This window comes from Oncorhynchus gorbuscha, linkage group LG02, assembly GCF_021184085.1.
Source record: "Oncorhynchus gorbuscha isolate QuinsamMale2020 ecotype Even-year linkage group LG02, OgorEven_v1.0, whole genome shotgun sequence".
Taxonomy (NCBI): Eukaryota; Metazoa; Chordata; class Actinopteri; order Salmoniformes; family Salmonidae; genus Oncorhynchus; species Oncorhynchus gorbuscha.
This window is the reverse complement of record NC_060174.1, coordinates 57,033,784-57,048,987: the sequence shown is the minus strand read 5'-3', so window position 1 is coordinate 57,048,987 and position 15,204 is coordinate 57,033,784. Positions and strand designations below refer to the sequence as shown.

Genomic DNA, 15,204 nt, shown 5'->3' with positions numbered 1-15,204 from the left:
TAACCATAAGGCTCTCCAGAGGGTAGTGAGGTCTGCCCAACGCATCACCGGGGGCAAACTACCTGCCCTCCAGGACACCTACACCACCCGATGTCACAGGAAGGCAATAAATAGATCATCAAGGAAAACAACCACCCGAGACACTGCCTGTTCACCCCGCTATCATCCAGAAGAGGAGGTCAGTACAGGTGCATCAAAGCTGGGACCGAGAGACTGAAAAACAGCTTCTATCTCAAGGCCATCAGACTGTTAAACAGCCACCACTAACATTGACAACACACTGACTCCACTCCAGCCACTTTAATAATGGGAATTGATGGGAAATGTAAAATATATCACTAGCCACTTTAAACAATGCTACCTAATATAATGTTTACATACCCTACATTATTCATCTCATATGTATATGTACATTTGTTAAATAATTTCGCACGCCCAATTTTTCTGTTTTTGATTTGTTAAAAAAGTTTGAAATATCCAATAAATGTCGTTCCACTTCATGATTGTGTCCCACTTGTTGTTGATTCTTCACAAAAATACAGTTTTATATCTTTATGTTTAAAGCCTGAAATGTGGCAAAAGGTCGCAAAGTTCAAGGGGGCCGAATACTTTCGCAAGGCACTGTATATACTGTACTCTATATCATCTACTGCACCCTTATGTAATACATGTATCACTAGCCACTTTAACTATGCCACTTTGTTTACATACTCATCTCATATGTATATACTGCACTCAATACCATCTACTGTATCTTGCCTATGCCGCTCTGCACCATCACTCATTCATATATCTTTATGTACATATACTTTATCCCCTTACACTTGTGTCTATACGGTAGTAGTTTTGGAATTGTTAGCTAGATTACTTGTTTGTTATTACTGCATTGTCGAAACTAGAAGCACAAGCATTTCGCTACACTCGCATTAACATCTGCTAACCATGTGTATGTGACAAATAAAATTTGATTTGATTGGTGTGATATGTGCCGTTGCAACTACTAGTCTCTCTGGCAAGCCTCTATTATCTCCATCATCTTTTATAAGACTCACTGCATTGAGCACACACACACACACACACACACACACACACACACACACACACACACACACACACACACACACACACACACACACACACACACACACACACACACACACACACACACACACACACACACACACACACACACACACACACACACACACACACACACACACACAGACAGACGGACGGACGGAGAGCGAGAGACAATGAGAGAGAGAGTGTGTTTGTGGGAGTTGTTTGTCATTAGGCTGGGTTGCCCACATGAAAAGGTGAGAATACACACAGTACTCATGGAAGAAAAACCAATTCTGTCTGCCAGATTAAATCCACCGCAATATTTTTTACAACTTGTTGTAGAGGCACATCCGTATTCGGAACCAGCCGGCTGATGCAGTATGTGTGTGTGTTTGTGCGTGTCTGTGTGTGTGTGTTTGTGCGCAACTGCCTATGTGCATGCCTGAGCACGAGCGCATGAGCATGTTTTCATAGGATTTTTTCATGTTCTCCAAATATATAATATCTGCAGCAGTCTTACCGCATAATTCAGTATAGAGGACTGTATCACTGCCTACGGAGGTGTTAGCAGTAATAAAGACTTCCTCTGCTCTGTCACATGAGTATTCCATCTAATGCTATGATACATCCTCAGTACCACAGTCAGTCCTGTAGCACCTCAGTGGATCGCATGAAGCAGTAAAGTACAAAACCAGACAGAATCTCAAATAACAGGTTGTTTTTCACAAGTTCACACTTGCACATTCTTGTCTTATTATCATATGATAATTCATTTAAATGAAAGCGGGGCCTTGTAAGTCACTATGGCCTCCGACCCTGACGCTATGCCAGTGGAATACCTTGCTGTAATCAAGAGGTAAAGGGTTAGGTTGCAGGTCCTAGTCGATCTTTCCTGCCAAGAGTGTGAGGGTTGGGAGTGTTAGGCCCAGTGTATGAGGGTTAGCTGTCCTCACCACTTCTCCTAAACTATACACCCCTTTCCTGCCCAGTATGTGAAGGTAAGGGGGTTAACTATTGAGCAAAGCCGCTATCTATCTCTCCCTCCCTGTTAGTTCTCTACCTTCTCTATATCCCCCTCCATCCATCCCTCCCTCCACCCCTCCAGGAAGGCGGCCAGTCCTGAGCAGCTCCGGGGAGTGGAAAACAAGCGGAAAGCGGTGCAAAGTGTTTTTTCCTCAAAGCAGGATATGGCTTCTGGTAAGAAAGGCTTTTCATGTGTTTGTTGTTTTTTCTGTCCGAGCAATGGCAGACTGGAGGTGATTAATCATATTGTCTGTCTGTCTGTCTCTGTCTCTCTCTGTCTTGTTTTATTGGAGGGTCGGCATGACAACTTCGACTGGAACAATCGTCCTGTCCCTCCTTCCCCACGACACTTAGTTTTCCAGACATGTTCCTACTCCCTCAAAGCAACGGGACACATGGATTTCCCATTTACCCAAGGCAATAGAGCAATAGAAATATTTTATATGTTGATGTTCTGGAAGGGATTGTAAATGCCCTCCTTAAAATGTCCGTATAACATTCAGTCCTTGGTGATTGTTTTCAATGTCAGACGACTTAGTAATGTTAATGTGAGGAGGAGCTGTCACATAAGGACTTTAACTGGTCAGACTCACGGCAGAGGCCTCCTCCATGACTACTGGTATGGGCTGTTGTAGGATCTGTTAACTGCGCTATTGACTGTTAAAATGTTTTGGTAAGAGTCCTAAAAGTGTTTCAATTGATCTATGCAATAAAATGATGGGAACAAGAGTTCTAAGGCTCTAACAAACCTAACACAGTAGTAAACCTTAGCGCTGGCGGTAGTATTATAGGTTTGTGGGTGTGTCAGAAATATTATAGCTATTTTCAGAAACAGAATTATGGGCGCAGTAGCTGGCGGTGGCACGAAAGGGCTGGGTGTTGATGAATAAACAAGTTGTGGGTGTGTCGAGGCTTGGCCCCTCACTGGCCAATCAGAACATAATCCATGGCTAAATATGTGGTTGCTTCAAGTTGTGTATTTACAGTCGTATGTACTGCATTGTCATCAACTCCAATTCGAATGTTAGTCTATTATAGAATTTTTACATTTTAGTAATGACATTTTAGTAATTTAGCAGATGCTCTTATCCATAGCAAGATACAATTAGTGAATGAATCTTAAGATACAGTGTCTTGCGATAGTATTCACCCCCCTTGAACTTTGCAACCTTTTGCCACAATTCAGGCTTCAAACATAAAGATATAAAACTGTATTTTTTTGTGAAGAATCAACAACAAGTGGGACACAATCATGAAGTGGAATGACATTTATTGGATATTTCAAACTTTTTAAACAAATCAAACACTGAACAATTGGGCGGGCAAAATTATTGAGCCCCTTTACTTTCAGTGCAGCAAACTCTCTCCAGAAGTTCAGTGAGGATCTCTGAATGATTCAATGTTGACCTAAATGCCTAATGATGATAAATACAATCCACCTGTGTGTAATCAAGTCTCTGTATAAATGCACCTGCACTGTGATAGTCTCAGAGGTCCGTTAAAAGCGCAGAGAGCATCATGAAGAACAAGGAACACACCAGGCAGGTCCGAGATACTGTTGTGAAGAAGTTTAAATCCGGATTTGGATACAAAAAGATTTCCCAAGCTTTAAACATCCCAAGGAGCACTGTGCAAGCGATAATATTGAAATGGAAGGAGTATCAGACCACTGCAAATCTACCAAAACCTGGCCGTCCCTCTAAACTTTCAGCTCATACAAGGAGAAGACTGATCAGAGATGCAGCCAAGAGGCCCATGATCAATCACTCTGGATGAACTGCAGAGATCTACAGCTGAGGTGGGAGACTCTGTCCATAGGACATTGTGTATATTGCACAAATCTGGCCTTTATGGAAGAGTGGCAAGAAGAAAGCCATTTCTTAAAGATATCCATAAAAAGTGTTGTTTAAAGTTTGCCACAAGCCACCTGGGAGACACACCAAACATGTGGAAGAAGGTGCTCTGGTCAGATGAAACCAAAATTGAACTTTTTGGCAACAATGCAAAACGTTATGTTTGGCGTAAAAGCAACACAGCTCATCACCCTGAACACTCCATCCCCACTGTCAAACATAGTGGTGGCAGCATCATGGTTTGGGCCTGCTTTTCTTCAGCAGGGACAGGGAAGATGGTTAAAATTGATGGGAAGATGGATGGAGTCAAATACAGGACCATTCTGGAAGAAAACCTGATGGAGTCTGCAAAAGACCTGAGACTGGGATGGAGATTTGTCTTCCAACAAGACAATGATCCAAAACATAAAGCAAAATCTACAATGGAATGGTTCGAATGGCCAAGTCAAAGTCCAGACCTGAATCCAATCGAGAATCTGTGGAAAGAACTGAAAACTGCTGTTCACAAATGCTCTCCATCCAACCTCACTGAGCTCGAGCTGTTTTGTAAGGAGGAATGGGAAAAAATGTCAGTCTCTCGATGTGCAAAACTGATAGAGACACCCCAAGCGACTTACAGCTGTAATCGCAGCAAAAGGTGGCGCTACAAATTATTGACTTAAGGGGGCTGAATAATTTTGCACGCCAAATTTTTAAGTTTTTGGTTTGTTAAAAAAGTTTGAAATGGGAATGTCTGTTGACTGCTTTGCTGCTCATGATATTTATATTTTATATTTTCCTGTGTTTTATATACTTTTCCACACCATAAGGTTAGAATAATAATGTGAAATTGTGAATGATTATAATGCCCTTTTAGTGTAAGAGCTGTTTGAAAAGACGCCTGAAATTTCAGCCTGTTTTGGTGGGATGGAGTTTTGGCCTTCCATGTTGACATTTACATTACATTACATTTAAGTCATTTAGCAGACGCTCTTATCCAGAGCGACTTACAAATTGGTGCATTCACCTTATGACATCCAGTGGAACAGCCACTTTACAATAGTGCATCTAAATCTTTTAAGGGGGGTGAGAAGGATTACTTTATCCTATCCTAGGTATTCCTTAAAGAGGTGGGGTTTCAGGTGTCTCCGGAAGGTGGTGATTGACTCCGCTGTCCTGGCATCGTGAGGGAGTTTGTTCCACCATTGGGGAGCCAGAGCAGCGAACAGTTATGACTGGGCTGAGCAGGAACTGTACTTCCTCAGTGGTAGGGAGGCGAGCAGGCCAGAGGTGGATGAACGCAGTGCCCTTATTTGGGTGTAGGGCCTGATCAGAGCCTGGAGGTACTGAGGTGCCGTTCCCCTCACAGCTCCGTAGGCAAGCACCATGGTCTTGTAGCGGATGCGAGCTTCAACTGTAAGCCAGTGGAGAGAGCGGAGGAGCGGGGTGAGAGAACTTGGGAAGGTTGAACACCAGACGGGCTGCGGCGTTCTGGATGAGTTGTAGGGCTTTAATGGCACAGGCAGGGAGCCCAGCCAACAGCGAGTTGCAGTAATCCAGACGGGAGATGACAAGTGCCTGGATTAGGACCTGCGCCGCTTCCTGTGTGAGGCAGGGTCGTACTCTGCGGATGTTGTAGAGCATGAACCTACAAGAACGGGCCCCCGCCTTGATGTTAGTTGAGAACGACAGGGTGTTGTCCAGGATCACGCCAAGGTTCTTAGCGCTCTGGGAGGAGGACACAATGGAGTTGTCAACCGTGATGGCGAGATCATGGAACGGGCAGTCCTTCCCCGGGAGGAAGAGCAGCTCCGTCTTGCCGAGGTTCAGCTTGAGGTGTTGATCCGTCATCCACACTGATATGTCTGCCAGACATGCAGAGATGCGATTCGCCACCTGGTCATCAGAAGGGGGAAAGGAGAAGATTAATTGTGTGTCGTCTGCATAGCAATGATAGGAGAGACCATGTGAGGTTATGACAGAGCCAAGTGACTTGGTGTATAGCGAGAATAGGAGAGGGCCTAAAACAGAGCCCTGGGGGACACCAGTGGTGAGAGCGCGTGGTGAGGAGACAGATTCTCGCGACGCCACCTGGTAGGAGCGACCTGTCAGGTAGGACGCAATCCAAGCGTGGGCCGCGCCGGAGATGCCCAACTCGGAGAGGGTGGAGAGGAGGATCTGATGGTTCACAGTATCGAAGGCAGCCGATAGGTCTAGACGGATGAGAGCAGAGGAGAGAGAGTTAGCTTTAGCGGTGCGGAGCGCCTCCGTGATACAGAGAAGAGCAGTCTCAGTTGAATGACTAGTCTTGAAACCTGACTGATTTGGATCAAGAAGGTCATTCTGAGAGAGATAGCGGGAGAGCTGACCAAGGACGGCACGTTCAAGAGTTTTGGAGAGAAAAGAAATCACCAAGCGGGAAAATACTTAATAGACCAATAAGAAAGAGAGTTACAAACCTCTCTGCCAATAACAGCCATTTTTGCATTTTCCCATTCTCACTCAGACCACTCCCAGACAGTCCTAATAAAATTCTTGCTTGAGAATTTGCTCTCTGCTAAGAAGCTATTTTTGTTTATTTTTTACCATCATAATTGAAAACAATCACAATAAGGTACTTAATTGTCACCCAGAAATTTTAATAAAACATTGGTTATAGGCTACTGATTAGACTACTGCACCTCAGCTGGCAAAATGTATACCATAACCAATTGCGTTACCGCTAAGACCAGCATTTGGTGAGTCTTAAATATCACCAGTAGCATTGCTTGAAATTGGCACAATGGCATACGTTTTAAGGACACACCTAAAATATTTCCACACCTCCCTCAGCACAAGCAAGCTGATATAAGCGCTGGCTTTTTACAAGTCAAAATTGCTAAAGAGCATGCATTTGACACTAGCGCCTCCTTAACAGAGCCCCTAGTGTTTCAATGGTGGTGATGTAGCAATAAAGAAGCACCATGACAAGAAATATTTATCTTCCATGGTTAAATACATAATATACATACAGTGGGGCAAAAAAATTAGATATTAGATATAATTTAGATATAATATTTAGTCAGCCACCAATTGTGCAAGTTCTCCCACTTAAAAAGATGAGAGGCCTGTAATTTTCATCATAGGTACACTTCAACTATGACAGACAAAATGAGGGAAACAAATTCAGAAAATCACATTGTAGGATTTTTAATGAATTTATTTGCAAATTATGGTGGAAAATAAGTATTTGGTCACCTACAAACAAGCAAGATTTCTGGCTCTCACAGACCTGTAACTTCTTCTTTAAGAGTCCTCCACTCGTTACCCGTATTAATGGCACCTGTTTGAACTTGTATAAAAGACACCTGTCCACAACCTCAAACAGTCACACTCCAAACTCCACTATGGCCAAGACCAAAGAGCTGTCAAAGGACACCAAAAACAAAATTGTAGACCTGCACCAGCCTGGGAAGACTGAATGTGCAATAGGTAAGCAGGTTGGTTTGAAGAAATCAACTGTGAGAGCAATTATTAGGAAATGGAAGACATACAAGACCACTGATAATCTCCCTCGATCTGGGGCACCCCGTGGGGTGAAAATGATCACAAGAACGGTGAGCAAAAATCCCAGAACCACACGGGAGGACCTAGTGAATGACCTGCAGAGAGCTGGGACCAAAGTAACAAAGCCTACCATCAGTAACACACTACGCCGCCAGGAACTCAAATCCTGCAGTGCCAGTCGTGTCCCCCTGCTTAAGCCAGTACATGTCCAGGCCCGTCTGAAGTTTGCTAGAGAGCATTTGGATGATCCAGAAGAAGATTGGGAGAATGTCATATGGTCAGATGAAACCAAAATATAACTTTTTGGTAAAAACACAACTCGTCGTGTTTGGAGGACGAAGAATGCTGAGTTGCATCCAAACCTACTGTGAAGCATGGGGGTGGAAACATCATGCATTGGGGCTGTTTTTCTGCAAAGGGACCAGGACGACTGATCCGTGTAAAGGAAAGAATGAATGGGGCCATGTATCGTGAGATTGAGTGAAAACCTCCTTCCATCAGCAAGGGCATTGAAGATGAAACGTGGCTGGGTCTTTCAGCATGACAATGATCCCAAACACACCACCCGGGCAACGAAGGAATGGCTTCGTAAGAAGCATTTCAAGGTCCTGGAGTGGCCTAGCCAGTCTCCAGATCTCAACCCCACTGTATGTATGCCAAGCGGAAACATAATTTCCTCTTTATGACATGGCTCATTAAGGCACATAATTCCAGTTAAATCCAACTAATTTAGTCAGATTAATTACCTCATGTTGCTCAAATGAGTTTTGGATTTAACAGTATTCAGTTTGCTATTATTGGAGTTCCATAGGGTATTTGGTGGGCCAAATACTTGAAGCAAGTTTCTCTTTGTGGCAGGCCCCAATGCACCTCCTCCCTACAAAGAAACCACTAAGAAAGAGACTGTGGCCAGATTAGAGAGACCCTGTTTTGTCATTAGAATGGGATTTTATATGTCACTGGTAGGAAGGACCCCAGGGACCCAGAGGCTAATGGAACATTAACGTGTTATCAGCCACTGAGATCGGGGTCAGGAGCTTCTATAAGCTTTGGGCTTTTGTCCCAAATGGCAACTTTTTCCCCATTAAGTGCACTACTTTTGACCAAAACCATATGGAACCTGGTCAAAAGTAGTATACTAAATAGGGACGAGGTTGCCATTTGGGACACACAAACCTTGCACTACCATACAATTCAACCCTCTCATTTTCTAGTGTTAACGTTGGTAGTCATCTTTCACTCATCCATTCAGGGTTTCATTAAGTCAAGCGATGCCTTATCAGGAGTAACCAAGATGGCCAAGGCAGATAAACAGAGGCATGATGTGTTTGTGTGAGTGGGTTTGTATACAGTATGTGCACGAGTGTATGTGCATTTCCTTAAGCCCCCCTTCTCTGTCACTGATGTCACTAGTAAACCCCCTCACCCCTGCCCCATACTATAGGCTCCCTGCAGAAGTGTGTGTGCCAGGAGAGGACATGACGATGATGATGCTGATGACAATAAGGAGGATGATGAGGGTCATGATGTCATGATGATGATGCTCTTACCCTGCCCCATACTGCAAAACCCCATCTAGAGAGAACATGTTACATGCTTACCAGACAGCTCGCGCGCTTGCGTCCGTGTGCGCCATCACGTGTTGATTTTGTCCACTCACACCAGACGTGATCAGGAGACGCAGGTTGAAATATCAAAACAAACTCTGAACCAATTATATTAATTTGGGGACAAGTCGAAAAGCACTAAACATGTATGGCAATTCAGCTAGCTACCTTGCTGTTGCAAGCTAATTTGTCCTGGGATATAAATATTGGGTTGTTATTCTACCTGAAATGCACAAGGTCTACTCCGACAATCAATCCATAGATAAAATGTTAAACTGAGTTTGTTTCCAGTAATCTCTCCTCCTTCAGGCTTCTTCTTCTTCTGACTTCATATGGCGGTTGGCAACCAACTCTAAGGTGCATTACAGCTACCAACTGGAGTGGAGTGTGGACCTCAGTTCATCTTTCAATCACCCACGTGGGTATATGCTCCTAAAAACCAATGAGGTGATGGGAGAGGCGGGACTTGCAGCACATCAAGCGTCACAAATACCAACTGGACTGGAGTGTGGACCTCAGTTCATCTTTCAATCACCCACGTGGGTATATGCTCCTAAAAACCAATGAGGAGATGGGAGAGGCGGGACTTGCAGCACGTCAAGCGTCACAAATTAGCACCTGGATACGCAGACGCTCGTTGACGCGTGTGAGCAGTGCAATGATTGAATAACATGAATGTGTACATTTATTTTGCAACACGAGCGGTGTGGTCAGCATGCAAGGATTAGGTGATGATGGTGGTCTTACCCTCAATGCCCAGTGCCAGTCTCCTGCAGCCTCCTTTGCACTGGAGCCCAGGATGTAGCCTAGCCCGCTGGAGGAAACAAAGAGAAGGAGACAATAGGTAAGACATTTCTGCCTGCATAAAGAATAAGAACAATCCAATAAAACCAACCACAATCTACACTATAGCATTCAAAAGACCTTTTCTTTCTTAGATTTTTGATCACGGTCTCTAACAAAACGGCTGAGTAGAGTCATAGAAATTCACAATTTACTCCAGAATGACCCACTAAGGTAGACAGATAGATAGCCCTTGCACTTGATAGCAGAGCAGGCATCCCCCAGTTGGATGGCACACAGAGAGACAGAGAGAGAGAATTCAAATAGGAATGAGTTTCAGGAGCACAGCACACACACATTCTAAGATATTTGATTAATCCAAATTATGAAATGTCATACAACGTGCTCTTCCTGATGCACTTTTTCCCTACTTTTCCTGGCATTGTTATTTCTTTTGGCTGCTGTCTGTTGACTTGCCGGAGGTAAATTATTAACAAGCCCCCATGTTGGGATGATGACCTCAGCCCCATGACTTGGTGAGAGGCTGTCTGAGTGGGGAAGTGTCTGACTTTCTGTCTGTCTCTATCTGTCTGACTGTCTGTCTGTCTGATTCTCTGTCTGACTCTGTCTCTCTCTCCGAGACGTCAGAAGTGGGGAAGTAGTCTGGAAAATCTAGACCTAGACAACAGCAGTGACTACGTCTGGGATTAATGACGGACACTCTTGCTAACTTCGAAAAAGGAAAAAAAAAAACAGACAGACAACTCCCACAACAAATAACAAGTTTGGGTAGGAGCGGCTTAAAATGTCCGTGGGATGTTTTACGTTAGGTCAACAAGCTGATAAGGCAGTGATGTAGGAACGCTGGATATCCCAACTCCGCCTTTCCCTCTATGCTAAACTGACGTTGTTTACATACAGACGCGTTGTTTACATACAGACCACGTTGGTACATTGCGGGAGTCAACTCATCTGTGTAGAGAGTTGTACTCTGCTGTTATGTCTGAACTGTCGATGGTCCTCTGTCAGGACGGCTGTCCTCACTTCTGAGTCATCAGGATGTCTGCATTTGTCTTCCACGTGAGACACACTCACATACTGGGTGGAAAAGAAACATTCTTCTTGTGGTATGAATACATTCAGAACTGATGAATCAGAATCAGACTGTTGGATACTGTCACTAAGTGAGCTAAAGCTCTGTTGTCTTTTGTTTCACTCTCAGCCTCTGTATATTATGTTTATTCTCTGTTAAGAGGCTTAATGAGTGTGTAGTGTTAGATTGGGTTTGGGTCCTTGATGTGGACGGGATATGATGCTGTCACTGATCAAAGCCCCAGTAGCTGCTTGTCTGTCACTGTGTGAGTGCGTACGTGCAGTTGTGTGTTTACAATGTGTGCAGCCAATTTCTCATGATGCCTTGTGTCTCTGAAATTGTCATTACTACACAACACACAGACAGACAATACAAACGACATGCTATTATTCACTCAGTCACACCTTTATCACTCTATTTATCAATGCTATCAGAGTCCAGTCTGGTTTCTGCATCGGTCATTAATCTAGGTGTGTTTTTCAAAGAAGGGCGTGCTTCTTTAACATACAGTACATGTCAACACAATGACAGTTAAGTAAAGTTGTCTGACTGAATTGATCTTTCATTTGTCAGCCCCTCACCAGAAGAATGTGTGATTCCACCTGAAGAACGTATTTACTTCATTGATTTGATCAACACATGTTATCAGGCAGTAGGTGTTCTGCCTGTTCTATCTGTTCCACAGTAGAATATTAACCATAACCACATGTTCTGAAGGAATTGACCCTAGATCAGATTACATCAAACCCCTTCTATTCCCGAGCTAAACCCTTCAATAGCAGATACGTGCGCGCACACACGCCAAACTAATCCCTTCAGTAGCAGAGAACATCACCGTATTTCAAGGACAAAGACAGAGGGCTCACTTTTCGGCTGCCGTTGAAACCAGCGCAATTGTCAAAAGCACGCTTGTTTGCAATTTCGACCTGTTAAAATTGGCGCTCTTCTATTGTCAAACCCTAGTACCAGGATTGGTAATGTATTTGTTTTATAGGAGCTTGCTTGCGCTGAGGTGGGAGGAGTGACAAATATCTGAGGTGGCAATTTCAGTATGCGCTGGTTGGGATATTTATGACCACCCGAAAGTTGGTCTTAGTGGTAACGCGGTTGGTTATCGGATGGAAACGGAAGCGCAGTCAATCCAATGTCAAACAAGATAGATATGCTTTTTGTACCCATAAACCTATTTAGAAATTTAGAAACATATGTTTTATTTGATTGACACAGCGTCCCCTCCTCTCAATTGTTTTTTTTCTGTCATTGCCCAATGCATTTGCAAAGTAGTCAAGACTATCGATAAAGGGCTTGGCCTGTGAGACCGCTTTGAAATAAATCTTAAAAGATCAAGTTTGGCAGCAGCAAAACAGTGAGCGGACATCCTCTTGTTATTTATGTATGCTGTACATTATTTTAGCCATCTCCTGTTATTATATTGTAGGCTGTATGCCTATCATGGAAAGAGATGAGATAATCAAGTGACACTTGTATTTACTGTAGAAATATTTCAGTTATTTTCCTGTAACAATTGCTTATTTTCCAATTCATTTGATTTAAAAACAAGCCCTTATAGTAAGCTACCCATACCTTACTATCGCGAAAGCTGGTTCTACAGAAATGTGTCTGGTGTCTTTCTTATCCTGACCATGCATTAGCCAAGTAGCCTATCCATAAAATGTTACAAAATGGTCTACTCTTTTGGCTTTTGCAGACATGCCTTTTGCATTATTCACAATTCACATAGGCCAACCTGCAGTGCATACTCCATTAGGCTTGTATCATTCCCATTTCTAAAGAGCGCTTCTTATCCGGTTAACAAAGACGAACATTGGCTATTCAAAATCACTCGTTACTGTAGCCTATGCTATTTAATAAACTGTAGTATTAATCCACAATGGACTAGAACAAAAACAATGATGACTACACAAAGATTGTCAATAACCTACAGAACTTGAGACAAACGCATACAGTGTTAAGCCATGGAATGCCTTGATTGGGTAGTTAGTGGCCAAGCCCTAGTCACACCTACAACTTGCATATTCATCAAAAACCAGCCCTTTCACGCCACAACCAGCTTTTGCGCTCGTAATAACAGCTATGAAAATAGCTAAAATATTTCTGTTATACCAACAAAACCTATAGCGTTTCTGTCAGCGCTTAGATTTACCATTGCGTTAGGTTTGATAAAATAGAGCCCAGAGGGTATAGAGAGGGAAGATAATCAATGAAGGCAAGACAGGGCTGTTCTGATTGACATGTTTAGATGGGGAGATTATCTGATAAAACAGCCAATAGGATCCTGATTAGCTGAAGTGGATGACCCCTTCAGATGTCCATGTCAGACCATTTTGTCCCCATCTCTCCAGCTTTGAAAAAAAGTACATTTAGTCCTAAGGATGATGAGTTACTGATGAAAGAAGGATGTTCCCTTGTTGTCAATATCTGATATCAATATCAACTATGTTTGAACCTATTGCTGTCTTATTGGAAGTGTGGGAAGTCTAAGTTTATACTGGTCTGTTTATACTGGTCTGTCTGTACATGTTGGTACCCCACTCGTCCCATAAAACCAGAATTGGGCATCCGCCATCTTTCTATTGTATCAGGCTCCTTGACTTGGGCGTCTTCCCCCGACCCAACATTCCATGTCACGCACACTTCTACTTCCTCTGTTCCCAGAGCTCCTTGGGCCAGGAGACTGTGTGTTGACGATTAAGACCATTAGGAGGGATAGATTGATGGATGGTCTGGAGCAGCCAACAAGGCCATACAATCGGGTTCTTATCAGCATATTAGGCTTTCAAAAGGTTATGAAAGATTCAATGGGCCTCTCTGTCTGGAGGGAGTGCAGACTCACGCAAACATAGGTGCGCGCATACACGCACACAGAGGGACAGGACGGGGAACTAGGGGGGGAAACAGTCTACATTGTCGTGCTAAACTGATTAGTGCTCCAGAAATAACAGTGGAACAGGCTCAGGCAGTACATTGTATTTCCACTGAGTGATAGCTAAATCATTTTATCAGAGTCCACCCAGAGAGTGTTTGGGAAGTTCCACACCACCACTAAAACTCATACAAGCATGAAAAATACTATCACCCCTCTAGCTCTGGGGAGGTAGGGTAGGACACCCAGGTTTTTGTCACGAATGGCACTGTTACGGATACAGTTATCCTGTGTGTGTGTGTATCCTGTGTGTTTCTTTTCTCTCCTTCTCCCCTCACAGGTGAAAACCATCACTCCCAAATCAGTCAACAATCAATCATCAATCAGAAGACACACCTCCTCCTATTTCCTGACCTATCACAGTTCCTTCCCCATGGTTTAAAAACCCCATCATTTGTTTGTTCTAAAGCTCAGCTCAGCTCAGCTCAATCTCTCTGTAAATGCCATGACTGTAGGTCTCTGTGTTTCACTCTCGCTTTGTGTCTTAACCTCTCTTTTGTTTAAAGCACCTCCATAGCACTTTGTCATCACCTGTGAGTATTGTTTTTGGTTATGGTGTTTGTTTGTTTGCTGGTGGGAAAAGGGGGAAACCAAGACAAGTCGCCCATGGGCATACACTACCCGTAGGTGAACTTTGTTAAATACACTAGGTAGAACTGGGCGGACCACCCACTGTATTTTTGGTTAGTTAGTTAGCTGTTAAAGTAGGCTAGTCTAGCTTAGGGGTGTGTTTTTGTATATTTATTGTTTCTTTCCTTGGGTCCAGCTCAGCCCCTTTTCCTGCTCCCCCCATTACCGTGTGTTTATAAATAAACCTAGAGTTTGACGGTAGATTTCTGTTGTCGTGGTTATTTCGTGCACACTTTTACTTTGTCACAATAATAATTTGCATGAGTTATGTTACGGGTCTCATTACCATCCCCCCTAGACTGTCGGGCCAAAAGGGATTTGTAACATAAGTGGAGCCTCGTCCGGGATCTGTCATAACTGACACCCATGCCGCTCATGTAGATTGTTGTAGTGGTATAGTTCAGTGTTGAGCGTCATAGCTGAAGTAGCATTAGTGTTTGCTATTTTCTTTGGCACTTGTGAAGTAGTGTAAAATGACTACTTTTGATTTGAGATCCTTTTTGGATAACCCTTCGTGGGAGGTTTTTGACAAATGTCGTAGAGTTGATTTAATGACCTTGGCTGACCATTATTCAGTATCGATTCCGCAGAGTTTAGTTAAGGCGGAGGTTAAACGGCTAGTATTAAATGTATTGTTGGAAGAGCAGGTGCTTGTGTTACCGCTGCCTGAGTCTACTACCCCTG

At 43.5% G+C, this 15,204-nt stretch overlaps 1 protein-coding gene across 2 annotated transcripts in view; it reads right to left on the bottom strand.

Annotated features, from left to right (window-relative positions):
- Nucleotides 1-15,204, bottom strand: part of spns2 (spinster homolog 2 (Drosophila)) — a 166,248-nt gene that overhangs the window by 44,966 nt on the left and 106,078 nt on the right. For both annotated transcript variants that reach the window (XM_046314045.1, XM_046314037.1), the window contains exon 5: nt 9,818-9,884. In XM_046314045.1, coding sequence (XP_046170001.1) covers nt 9,818-9,884 — 67 coding nt within the window. The remainder of the gene's footprint in view (nt 1-9,817; nt 9,885-15,204) is intronic.